The sequence below is a fragment of the Hemiscyllium ocellatum genome, chromosome 20, assembly GCF_020745735.1.
Source record: "Hemiscyllium ocellatum isolate sHemOce1 chromosome 20, sHemOce1.pat.X.cur, whole genome shotgun sequence".
In the NCBI taxonomy this organism is placed as follows: Eukaryota; Metazoa; Chordata; class Chondrichthyes; order Orectolobiformes; family Hemiscylliidae; genus Hemiscyllium; species Hemiscyllium ocellatum.
In genome coordinates, this window is record NC_083420.1 from 8893531 (window position 1) to 8907492 (window position 13962).

The following is a 13962-nucleotide window of genomic DNA, read 5'->3' on the forward strand; positions in this document are numbered from 1 at the left end:
TAAATGTGTCAAGATACACTATTGCAACAAAACAAAGCGCGAGATATTTAGTGATTCAATATATTTCAAAATAGATTTTTGTTTGGTTCTTTTGATTCGAAGTGTTAGCCTACACATCGCACAAGGTGTTGGCGTATAGTGGGTAACGTTGTGTGAGATAGAATGATCAGAATTGTCACTAGCATTTGGGAGACATTCTCCCCATGTTTGCGTGGGTTTCCTCCGGGTGCTCTGGTTTCCTCCCACGGTCCGAAAATGTGCAGTTTAGGTGAGTTGGTCACACTACATTGCCCGTAGTGTAAGGTGAAGGGGTAAATGTAGGGGAATGGGTCTGGGTGGGTTGCTCTTCAGAGGGTTGATGTGGACTTGATGGGCCGAAGGGCCTGTTTCCACACTGTAAGTAATCTAACTCCAACAAGGGGGAAAAGACCACTTTACCTAATAGTAACTGTTTTTGTTCCAGTTCCTGCTCCCTACACCTTCCGACATGACTGATGATGATAGTATGATGTCTGGACACTGGAATGCTTCAGATAACTACCAGCTGAACCCAGCTAGCATCATCGTGCCCATCGTGTTCTCCTTCATCTTCCTACTCGGGACAGTAGGCAACAGCCTGGTGCTCGCTGTGCTGTTCAGAAATGGCCAAATGGGACATAACACAACCAACTTATTCATCCTCAACCTGAGCGTGGCCGATTTTTTCTTCATCATATTTTGCGTGCCGTTTCAAGCCACGATCTACACTCTGGAAGGTTGGGTTTTCGGGTCATTCATGTGCAAGGCCGTCCATTTCTTCATTTACCTGGCGATGTATGCTAGCAGCTTCACATTGGCCGCTGTTTCAGTCGACAGGTACAGTATGTGATGGATCACTGAATCAACACAATTACTTTACAATGACCGATTTCTTTGGAGATACAACCGGTTCTTCTATAATGCAGTAGTTCCGTTCTCCTGCGACTCCGTGTTATAAGAAAATCGTGTAATAGCAGTACCATTTAAACTAATGGGGCCAAAATTGCATTATAACCAATTACAGAGGAATTTCAATTATCCAAACGAAGTGGGCGGGCACTAGTTTGTTCAGATAATTGATTATTTGGATAATCGATTTTACCTTAAACAAGGGAAGTCACGCTGATCTAATGCTGTGCTCTACTGGAGCATTTGTTTAAATCTATCATTTTGACGAGTTAGCTATTTAAACAAAGTGATCTTTGCGTTCTACAAATTACAGGTTAAACTGAGAAAGACTAAACCCTTACCATCTCATAAGTACTGTGCTGTAGATGAAACTCCAGCATTAAACAAGGTCCTGAACAGCTTCTGTAATTCCAAAAGCTTTGTCAGTTTTTGGGAACTGAGTGTTGCATTACAAAGACAGGAACATTGCCTCACGCATATGGCCATTTTCTTCATGAACGGCCCAATAAAGTGATGGGAATGTGGTGTAATAGGCTGCGTAACTAATCCTTACCTAAAAATGATCCAGTCGCTGATGCTTGAGCTGCTTGTGTTTCTGGTTTTTGCCAGTGCTTTCACATGTTCTTCAGTCCAGGTAAATCGAATACACTTCCCTCTTTTTAATGGAACGTTTTTGCGGGAGCTTGAAGCCTTCCTCAGATAAACCGAAATTCGGATAATTGGTATTCAGATAATCGGGGTTCCTCCGTACATGCTTTACAAGTATGTGCTATAGAAACAATGTCCCCAATTCGTCAATCATGTTATAGCAAAGTTAAAAATCACACAGCACCAGGTTATAGTCCATCAGGTTTAATTGGAAGCACACTAGCTTTTAGAGCACTTCAAGGTTTGTGCGAAGATTTGTAGCTCGGGTGCTCGTTGTTGTGGTTCTGTTCGCCGAGCTGGAAGTTTTTGTTGCAAACGTTTCGTCCCTTGGCTAGGCGACATCATCAGTGCTCTGGAGCCTCCTGCGAAGCGCTTCTTTGATGTTTCTTCCGGTATTTATAGTGGTCTGTCCTTGCTGCGGCAAGGAAGCGGCAAGGACAGACCACTATAAATACCGGCAGAAACATCAAAGAAGCGCTTCGCAGGAGGCTTCAGAGCACTGATAATGTCGCCTAGCCAGGGGACGAAACGTTTGCAACAAAAACTTCCATTTAGAGCACTTCTCCTTCATCAGATGAAGGAGTGTCGCTCTGAAAGCCAGTGTGCTTCCAATTAAACCTCCTGGACTATAACCTGATGTTGTATGATTTTTAACTTTGTACACCCCAGTCCAACATTGGTTCTGCCAAATCATGCTATAGCAAATTCACATTAACAAAATGCGTGTTATAGCAGAACGGCTTGTATTTGGGTACAATATCTGTCTCCTGTAGCTCTCCACCACTGGAGTTTCTTCCCCAACTCATGCCTCCGAATGATTGTATAGTTTTAAGCTTAGCATTCGGGTGAGATGGGAGAATAGATGTAGTGTCACTTTACTAGAAATCCATTAAACTAGGCCAATGCCTTGGTGATATGGTGTTCAACTCTCAACACCACCACTAGTTGTAGGAAGGATAGGAGGGCTCAGAAAAGATTTATCAGGATGTTGCTGGGAACAGAGGGTTTGAGTTATAAGGAGAGGCTGGATAGGCTGGGATGTTTTTCACTGGAGTGTTAGAGGTGACCTTATAGAGGTTTATAAAATCATGAAGGGCATAGATAAGGTGAATGGAAGGTGTCTTGGGTGGGCGATTTCAAGACTAGGGGATGTATTTCTCAGGTGAGAGGAGAAAGGTTTTAAAAAGGCACGAGGAGTAACTTTTTTACACAGAGAGTGGTTCATGTGTGGAATGAACTTCTAAAGCAAGTGGTGGATGTGAGTACAGTTACAATGTTTAAAACATATTTAGATAAGGCCATGAATAGGAACTGTTTGGAGGGATATGGGCCAGGAGCAGGCAGATGGGACTAGTTTAGTTTGGGAACATGATCAACACTGGGTTAGACTGAAGGGTAAGTTACCATGCTGCAAGATTCTATGACTCAATGTCTCTGTGACACATCTGGCGGAATTTAAATTCAACAAATAATATCTGGAATTAAATCTGATGGTGACACATGAAACTGTCATCAATTCCTGTTAAAACACATCTGGTTCACTAATGTCCTCTAGAAGGGGACATCTACTGTCCTTACATGGTCTGTACATGACACAGAAATGTGGATGCCCTCAGAACTGACTTACACAGGACTTTAACTGCCCTCTGAACTGGCCTACACAGGGCTTTAACTGCCCTCAGAACTGGCCTACACAGGGCTTTAACTGCCCTCTGAACTGGCCTACACAGGGCTTTAACTGCCCTCTGAATTGACCTACACAGGGCCTTAACTGCCCTCTGAACTGACCTACACAGGGCTTTAACTTCCCCTTTGAACTGATCTATATAGGGTTTTAACTGCCCTCTGAACTGGCCTACATTGGACTTTAACTGCCCTCTGAACTGACCTACACAGGGCCTTAACTGCCCTCTGAACTGGCCTACACAGTACTTTAACTGCCCTCTGAACTGGCCTACACAGGGCCATAACTGCCCTCTGAACTGGCCTACACAGTACTTTAACTGCCCTCTGAACTGGCCTACATTGGACTTTAATTGCCTTCTGAACTGGCCTACACAGGGCTTTAACTGCCCTCTGAACTACACTAGACAGGGCCTTAACTGCCCTCTGAACTGACCTACACAGGGCTTTAACTGCCCTCTCAACTAGCCTAAACCGCCATTCAGCTCAAGGGCAATTATGGATGGGCAAATAAATGCTGGCTTTGTCTATGGCCCATATGTCCTTTGAAAACATTAACCGTTTCCACGTTGGCTTTCTGAAGGATTTGTTGTATCACTTTTGGAGATGAATTCTGATGATAATATGGAAGTTCTTTTCATATTTCATCAGCGATCTACTGAGATGGTGGATGGAGAAAGTGAGGTCAGAGTTGAGAGCATGGTGCTGGAAAAGTACAGCAGGTCAGGCAGCATCCGAGGAGCAGGAGAATCGGCATTTCAGGCCAAAGCCCTTCATCAGGGGCTCCATTCCCCAGCCAAGGCAGCTTCCATTCACCTTACCTCTGCCCCTCATGATTCCTGATGAAGGGCTCCGGCCCGACACATCGATTCTCCTGCCATTCGGATGCAGCCTGACCTGAGATGGTGGAAGGTTAACTAAATGACGTCTTGTTTTGTTGAGTAATTCCTACATTCGAGAATATTCTCGTGTAGGGATGGGGGTTTTGTCAGCCATCCCTAATCACCCTTGAATTGAATGGCTCTCTTGGCTATTTCAGAAGGAAGTTAAAGTCTGGAAGTCACATGTAGGCCCGACCAGGTAAGGATGGCAGATTACATTCCCTGACGTAAACTAGGTGGGTTCACCCTGACAGTTAACAATGATTACACAGCCATCATTAGACTAGCTTTTAATTCCAGATTTTGCAGTGGTCAAATTTCACTGGCTGCCCATGATGGGATTTGGAACCATGATCGCAGAGCACTGGCCTATTCTGTCGATTACCATTTGTAGAGAATTAACCGAGGAGAATGGGTTTACTTGCCTTGCCATGATTTTCTGCACTTTTTTGTAATAATCTGCTCCATCAAATCAAAGAACAATTTCTGTGCAGAGAAAGGATCTGAGACTGTAACAGAGAGAGAGAGAGAGGGAGAGAGAGAGACCACAGAAACATAATAATTAGGAGCTTCCTACTGCCGTTGCTAAGTTCTACTTGCATGTTCTACTTTCAATTCAGTGTCAGCTCCTTAGCTGCAGTTAACCTTATCAATACAATAATCACACATTCTAGACTCAATGGAGCTGATTATCTCAAAGCTTCAAATCAGATGCTGGATATCTGAAGCAAGCTTAGAAAAACAGTTAGCAGGACCGACTATATCAGGCAGCATCTACACAGCAAGCAGCGAGTGGTATTTGATGAAAAATAATTCGGGGCAGCTGTCAAATATGCAAAATTCCAAAGACACCCTGTATGCCGAAAGGTTAATCTGGACTGTTTTATTTCCAATGTTTGTGCCCTTCATGTCCTTGCTTTGGGCATCCTCTTGTTGTTACCTTGTCATTACTAAGATCATAAGAAATAGGAACAGGAGTAGACCATTTGCACCCTCAAGCCTGCTACGTGATACAGCAGGATCATGGCTAATCTGACAGTCCTCACATCCCCTGTCCTGCCCTTACCTCATAACCCTTGTTTCCCTGACCGATCAAGAATCTAACTCAGCCTCAAATATCCACAAGGACTGTGTCCCCACAGCTCTCTGTGGTAAGGAGTTCCAAAGACACTGAACACTGTGAGAGAGGATTAGCGACCCTCTGGTTCTAGATTCTCCCATGAGGGGAAACATCCTCTCAGCATTTACTTTCACAATTTATCTCCTGATGAGCATTTGAAAGTTCATCCAGGTTCCTTAGGCAGCTACTTCCAAACCCACGACCGTTTCCATCTAGAAGGTCAGGGGCAGTAAATACGTGGGAACACGATCCATCTTCAAGTTCCTCTCCAAGTCACTCACCATCCTGACTTGGAAATGTTTCATCGTTCCTTCAGTGTCAGTGGGTCAGAATCCTGGAATTCCCTCCCTAATACCACATGGACTGCAGAGTTTCAAAAACATAAGAGCATAAGAAATAGGAGCAGGAGTAGGCCTTCTGGCCCATCAAGCCTGCTCGCCATTCAATGGCTGATCTTTATCGTGGACTCAGCTCCACTTACCTGCCCACTCAGCATAACCTTTAATTCTTTTACTGTTCAAAAAATTTATCTTTGCCTTAAAAACATTCAACGAGGTAGCCTCAACTGCTTCACTGAGTGGGGAATTCCACAGATACACCACCCTTTGGGTGAAGAAGTTCCTCCCCAAGTCAGTGCTACATCATGTTGCAGCTCTGCCCCTGAGTCCTAGATTCACCCATCAGTGGAAACAAATTCTCTACTTCTACCTCGTCTTTTTCCTTCGTCATTTTATGAAGGCTTTTTGTCGCCAATTTCTCAGCGGCAATCAGGGATGGGAAATAAATAATGCCCACGACCCCCCGCCCAAAAAAAAATGCTAAACAAATCGAATCAATCATTGCTCGTTCTCTCCGCAGCTGCCACCCCCGGTGTGGTTTTCCAACATTTCCCGTTTTTGTTTCATTTAACATGTAAGCAAATTTGCAGCCTGTGATGCAAAACCTTTCATTCTCCCGTGTCAAATTAATACACACTGTGGCCTCTCTTTTATAAAATGAAGTGCTGCATTGCTGAGATACTTCTCTCCACGCTGCTGTTTCACAAATGGTGTGTGGGCAGATCCCCTCTGATCTGAATCAGCACTGTGATCCCTTTAACCTTATAGTGACGGTAAACTGACAGGCGCTGTTTTGTCCCCTTGAGAATGCGCTCAGATTAATTCCCCGGTTACTGAGACTGAACTCTCACTGAAAGTTCAAGAGTGGTGTGATTTAATTAATTTTGATGGATATCAGATTATCTATCAAGGGCATTCTACGGTCACATTTTTATCAGTTTTGCGTTTCTCCTTCCCTTACTGTCATTTCATCCTCTCCATCCTCCTGGCTTGACACATGCAGACACAAAGACAACGCATGACTCTGGTTTGCTGGAGTCACCACCCCCTCCCCCAGCAATGGTTTGACCCTCCTCACATTGGATTGTTTGATGAGACCGTACCATTTCCATTTGGAATTGAGGCCGTATTAGGAACTGTGTCTCACAGCACCGGGCAGCCTCACTGCAGCGGTTCAAGCAAGCAACTCACCACCAACGTCTCAAGAGCAACTAGGGATAGGCAATAAATACTGGCTCCAGCCAACGATGCCCACATCCCACATAAAGAATGTTAAAAAACTGAAGACGCTCATGTTTAGCGCCACTGTTGAACCCTTGTGACGTCTGGCTTTGCAAATTTTCACATGAATTTAGTGCCTGACTCTTGGGTCAGGATTGAGGACTGCATAGAGAGAAGGATTTCTGCAGCTGCAGACCTGATACTGTAACAGAGAGAGACAGCGAGAGAGAGAGAGAGAGAGAGAGCACAGACCATGACCCCAACATGGAACAGGAGGCCATTGTGTCCATAGCGGTCACTAACCTCATTTTATCTGGTCATCTCCCCCAGCCCACTGACTGCAAGCTCATTGTCCTCCAGTCCTGTACAACCCGCTTCTACCTCCTTCCCAAGACCCACAAACAGGACTGACCGGGCAGGCCCATTGTTTCTGCTTGCCCCTGACCCACCAGACTTATCTTTTCCTACCTCGACTCATAGAACATAGAACATAGAACAATACAGCACAGAACAGGCCCTTCGGCCCATGATGTTGTGCCAAACATCTATCCTAGATTAAGCGCCCATCCATGTACCTATCCAATTGCCGCTTAAAGGTCGCCAATGATTCTGACTCTACCACTCCTACGGGCAGCGTATTCCATGCCCCCACCACTCTTTGGGTAAAGAACCCACCCCTGACATCTCCCCTATACCTTCCACCCTTCACCTTAAATTTATGTCCCCTTGTAACACTCTGTTGTACCCGGGGAAAAAGTTTCTGACTGTCTACTCTATCTATTCCTCTGATCATCTTATAAACCTCTATCAAGTCACCCCTCATCCTTCGCCGTTCCAACGAGAAAAGGCCGAGAACTCTCAACCTATCCTCATACGACCTATTCTCCATTCCAGGCAACATCCTGGTAAATCTTCTCTGCACCCTCTCCAAAGCTTCCACATCTTTCCTAAAGTGAGGCGACCAGAACTGCACACAGTACTCCAAATGTGGCCTAACCAAAGTCCTGTACAGCTGCAACATCATTTCACGACTCAATTTTGTTCTCCCCTTGTCCCATCCCTTCCCACTTGTGTCCATGATTCCTCTGACGCCTTACATCAGTATCAGAATTTCCAGTTGCTGGGCGCCAGCTGCCTCCTCTTTACCATGGAAGTGCAATTCCTTCACACGTCCATCCCCCACCAGGATGGTCGCAGGGCTCCCTGCCTCTTCCTGGAATAGAGGCCTTAACCATACTCAGCCCCCCACCCTACCAGCCTCCCCTGCCCAACCCAGCTTATCCTCACCCTGAACCACTTCTCTTCTAACTCCTCCCAGTTTCTTCAGGTCAAAGTGGTAGACATGGGTAGCTACTTGGACCCCAGTTATGCCTCTCTCTTTGTGGGGGTATATGGAATATTCCCAGTTCCCGTCCTTTTCTGGCCCCCACCCACAACTCTTTCGCTGGCTAATCAATGACATCATTAATGGTGCTGTTTCCCACTCTCATCTGGAATTGGAAAAGTTTATCGATTTTGCTTCCAATTTCCATCCCTTCACCTAGTCCACCTTTGACTCCTCCCTTCCCTTTCTTGACATCTCTGTTTCCATTTCTCAGAACAGATTGGCCACCAATATCCACTACAAGCCCATCGACACCCATAGTGACCTGGACTATACATCTTCATACCGTGCTTCCTGTAAAGACTCCATACATTTGCCCAGTTTCTCCATCTCCATCGCACTTATTCCAATGATGCCAACTTTGACAAGGGGGCTCTGAAATGTGCATCTTCTTCCTCAACTGAGGACTTTCAACACCTTTGTTCTCAGGGCCCTCAACCGGGTCTGACCTGTCTCCTGCACTTCATCCCCCACCCCCTCTCTTCACTCCCACAACAGCAATAGGGTCCCCCTTGGCCTCACCCACCAGCATCCACATCCAGAGGATCATCAGCTGGCATTTCTGCAACCCCCAGGGTGATGCCATCACCAGATACATTTCCCATTTCCTCCCTTGTCAGCCTTCTGCAGGGATTGTTCTCTCTGGGATACCCTGGTCTACACTTCCTTCACTCCCAACACATTCCCGACAGCCCTATGGCACCTTGCCCTGCAACTGCAGAAGGTGTAACACTTGTCTGTTTACGTCCTCCCTCCCCAGTATCCAAGGGCCCAGACATATTTTCCAGATGAAGTAGCACTTTACTTGCACTTCACACAATCTAGTTCACTGCATTCGCTGCTCACAGTGTGGTCTCCTCTACATTGGGGAAACGAAGCATAGACCGGGTGACCACTTCACAGAGCAGTTGCATTCTGCCCGCAGTAAAGACCCTGAGCTTCCAGTTGCCTGCCACTTCAACAGCCCACCCTGTTCCCTGTCCAACATCTCTGTCTCAGGCTTGCTGCAGTGCTCCAGGGAAACTCAGCACAAGCTGAAGGAACAGCACCTTGTTTTCAGCTTGGGGACCCTGCTGCCTTCAGGACCAATATCGAGTTCAATACTTTTAGGCCTGGGCACCTTCTCCCTTGTCCTTACCCCAATCCCCACACACCAGGCCTTGTCATCACATGGATTGCTACTATAATAATCACATTGTCAGCCACAAACAGTCTCAATTAGCAGCTTTTGATTCTCCCAGGCTGACATTTAACCACACCTTTGTCTGTCTAACTGTTTTTCTCTCTCCCTGGACTCTATCTCCAACTATCATTTAATCTTCTCCTCCCCCCATCCTATAAAAACCATCCTTTTCCTAGCTACCATCAGTTCTGAGGTATGGTCTTTGGACCTGAAACGTTAACTCTGATTTCTCTCCACAAGTGCTGCCAGACCTTCTCCAGCAGTTTCTGCTTTTGTTACAGCCAAACCCTAATCAGGAACTGTCCTACCCGTGCTGCTAAATCATTTTTTTACCTCTAATTCAGTGTCAGCTCCTCAGCTGCAATTAACCTTATCGATACATTAATCCCACATCCAAGACTCGATGGAGCTGATTATCACAAAAGGTCAAATCAGATGCTGGAAATCTGAAGCAAGCAGAAAAGAATAGTCAGTAACATTAGACCAGGCAGCATCTGCAGGTAAACTGGTAAACCACAGGATGAGTCCAAAACATTGAACGTTTTTAAGAGCGTTAGCTATAGTACTTCAGGCTAAAGGGATATAAGGGTAAAGTGGGAACAGAGGATCAGCCCTGATCATATTGAATGGTGGAATAGTTTAGAAGGGCTGACTGGCCTCCTTTTTGCTCCTATGTTTCTAAATTTCGATGATGTGGAAGTGCCGGTGTTGGACTGGGGTGGACAAAGTCAGAAGTCACATGACACCAGGTTACAGTCCAACAGGTTTATTTCAAATCACAAGCTTTTGGAGCGCTGTGTCAGGGGCAGTCTCTTCACATGACGAAGGAGTGGTACAGATTGTGATTTGAAAGCTTGTGATTTCGAATAAACCTGACAGACTGTAACCGGGTGTCGTGTGACTTCTTTCTGGGTTTCTGAGCATTTTTCTACGCAGAACGATAACATAGTTGTGTATCATATGCATGTCCCCTTCTGTTTTGGATTATCTAGGTACCTGGCAATTCGATATCCTCTCCGATCCAGGGAGCTCCGCACTCCCTGCAATGCTGTTACCGTCATGGCGGTCATCTGGGGACTTTCCATTGTCTGTGCTGGGCCTTACCTGAGCTACTATGACCTTATCCCCTACGAGTGGTTCTATATCTGCATGCCTGCATGGGAGGAGCCCAAGAGAAAAATCATGGACACCTCCACTTTCATATTTGGATATATAGTCCCAGTGGCGGTTATAAGCCTGAGTTATGCCAGGACCATCAAGTATCTCTGGACAGCGGTGGACCCAATAGAAGACATATCGGAATCCCGGAAATCCAAGAGAAAGGTGACCAAGATGATTATCATCGTGACTGTGTTGTTCTGCCTCTGCTGGCTCCCTCACCACGTGCTCATCCTGTGCTTCCACTACGGCCACTTCCCCTTCAATCAGGCCACCTATGCCCTCAGACTCCTGTCTCACTGCATGGCCTACACCAACTCCTGTCTCAACCCCATCGTCTATGCCCTGGTCTCCAAACACTTCCGCAAAGGCTTCAAGAAGGTCTTCAGCTGCCTGCTGAGCAAGAAGGCAATGAACAAGGTCCACGTGGTCCACATCGTAAACATGGTGACTGGCTCCACAGAGGTCACCCACCTGAATGAGGAAGAGGGGACGCAGCGGGGCTGTGAGCTTACTACCAGGCAGGCCTTGAAAGAGCCAGCTTCAGCAATGATGATCACAGTGCCATACCAGGAGACATCCTGAATACTGCCCCAAAAGAACTCAGTCACTTCTCACCAACTCTCTGATTTCTGTGTCCTCTCCTTAGATTACTTAGTCCCTGTGTTAGTTATCGATGTGTAGCTGAGAGTAGGCTTCTATCTGAAAGGAAAACAAAACAATGAACTGTGAACTAACTTTACTGATATGTCAGCTATAACAGTCACTCCCAAAAATGGAATAACAGAAACGTCCCAAGCACCTTATAACTTTTAATCAGTTTGAAATTGGGTCGAGGTTAGAGAGAAGCTGATGGACGCTCAGGTCAAAGATGAATGAAGAACTTACAAAGTTCAATCCCTTCCCTAATCCTGACCCTGACCCTGACCTCCAACCCTAACTCAGACCCTAATGCCCACTCTAACCATAATCCTAATACTTGCCCTCATCTTAACTCTAACTCTAAACCTAACCCTAACCTTTAATCTAACCCTAACTCTAACCCTTACCCTAACCCTAACCCTAACAGGAACTCTAACCCTAACCCTAAGCCTAACTCTAACTCTAACCCTATTAACTCTCACTCTAACCCTAACATTAACCACCGCAGTACTTTCAGACTGTGGCCACCATTGTAATGAAAAGAAGCCAAGCACTAATTTGTGCTCAACAAGCCCCCATAAACAGTATTGAGTACAGGCCACTTGGTTCACATAGCAACATGGATATCAGCTCCACAGGTGTATCACATCTGATTAATGAAAGCAGGGAGCAATGAAATGCAACCTAGAATCTCAACAGTGCAGGAAGTTGCTGTTCAGCCCATCGATTCTGCACCAATCCTCCCACCGAGCCCCACTCCTTATCCCTGTAACCCACATTTCCCATGGCTAATCCACCCTAACCTGCACATCTTTGGACTATGGTTGGTGCTGTGAGCCACTGTGTCTCCCTTATCTAAAACCAGAAAGGGAGCTCAACCTTTTATTAGTTTGTTGGCCAGGACATCTCTTCACCTCTTCCAGGTAAGGTCTTGTACAGGCACAGAAAAGGGCAGATCTGAGATACATCACAACCTGTGGGCGGCACGGTGGCACAGTGGTTAGCACTGATGCCTCACAGCGCCAGAGACCCGGGTTCAATTCCCGACTCAGGCGACTGACTGTGTGGAGTTTGCCTATTCTCCCCGTGTCTGCGTGGGTTTCCTTTGGGTGCTCCAGTTTCCTCCCACATTCCAAAGATGTGCAGGTCAGGTGAATTGGCCATGCTAAATGGGGTATGGGTGGGTTGCGCTTCAGCGGGTTGGTGTGAACTTGTTGGGCCGAAGGGCCTGTTTCCACACTGTAAGTAATCTAAACAACGTGCATCAGAAAGACAGCATCCACAACAGGACAGCTCTCCCAACGCTGAAGCAGAGGATCAGGCTGGATTACACTTCAAACTCACACCCTCTGACCCCTGTATTCCATGAGATCTAACCTTGCTAATCAGTCTCCTATGGGGAGAGGGTGTCTGCTGACACTGAGGCTAAACCTGGTGAATAGAACTTTCCAAAATTTGGGATGGAGTGTAGGCGATGTGTGGTATAACAAGATTCATGAGACTGATCATGCATTACTCAGAGAGAAGGCATCCTCCCAGAATGAGCATGGTGTCATAGAGTCATAGAGATGTACAGCATGGATACAGACCCTTCAGTCCAACCCAATCTAGTCCCACCTGCCAGCACCCGGCCCATATCCCTCCAAACCCTTCCTATTCATATACCAATCCAGATGCCTTTTAAATGTTGCAATTGTACCAGCCTCCACCACATCCTCTGGCAGCTCATTCCATACACGTACCACCCTCTGCATGAAAAAGTTGTCCCTTAGATCTCTTTTATATCTTTCCCCTCTCACCCTAAACTTATGCCCTCTAGTTCTGGACTCCCCGACCCCAGGGAAAAGACTTTGCCTATTTATCCTATCCATGCCTCTCATAATTTTGTAAACCTCTATAAGGTCACCCCTCAGCCTCCGACGCTCCAGGGAAAACAGCCCCGGCCTGTTCAGTCTCTCCCTGTAGCTCAGATCCTCCAACCCTGGCAACATCCTTGTGAATCTTTTCTGAACTCTTTCAAGTTTCACAACATCTTTCCGATGGGAAGGAGAGCAGAATTGCATGCAATATTCCAACAGTGGCCTAACAATGTCCTGTACAGCGCAACATGACCTCCCAACTCCTGTACTCAATATTCTGACCAATAAAGGAAAGCATACCAAACACCTTCTTCACTATCCTATTTCCCTGCGACTCCACTTTCAAGGAGCTATGAACCTGCACTCCAAGGTCTCTTTGTTCAGCAACACTCCCTGGACCTCACCATTAAGGGTATAAGTCCTGCTAAGATTTGCTTTCCCAAAATGCAGCACCTTGTATTTATCTGAATTAAACTCCATCTGCCACTTCTCAGCCCATTAGCCCATCTGGTCAAGATCCTGTTATAATCTGAGGTAACCCTCTTCGCTGTCCACTATACCTCCAATTTTGGTGTCATCTGCAAACATACTAACTGTACCTCTTATGCTCACATCCAAATCATTTATGTAAATAACAAAACGTAGAGGACCCAGCACCGATCCTTGTGGCACTCCACTGATCACAGGCCTCCAGTCTGAAAAACAACCCTCTGTCTTCTACCTTTGAGCCAGTTCTGTATCCAAATGGCTAGTTCTCCCTGTATTCCATGAGATCTAACCTTGCTAATCAGTCTCCTATGGGGAACCTTGTTGAACGCCTTACTGAAGTCCATATAGATCACATCTATTGCTCTGCCCTCATCAATCTTCTTTGTTGCTTCATCAAAAAACTCAATCAAGTTTGTGAGACATGATTTC

The 13962-nt window shown here is 46.1% G+C and overlaps 1 protein-coding gene across 1 annotated transcript; it reads left to right on the forward strand.

Moving 5' to 3' along the window:
- The first annotated feature begins 487 nt into the window (after positions 1–487).
- On the forward strand, positions 488–11128 carry galr2b (galanin receptor 2b). Its single transcript, XM_060840945.1, has 2 exons — positions 488–855; positions 10378–11128. The coding sequence occupies exons 1-2, from the start codon at positions 488–490 to the stop codon at positions 11126–11128; spliced, it is 1119 nt and encodes a 372-aa protein (XP_060696928.1).
- Positions 11129–13962: the final 2834 nt, after the last annotated feature.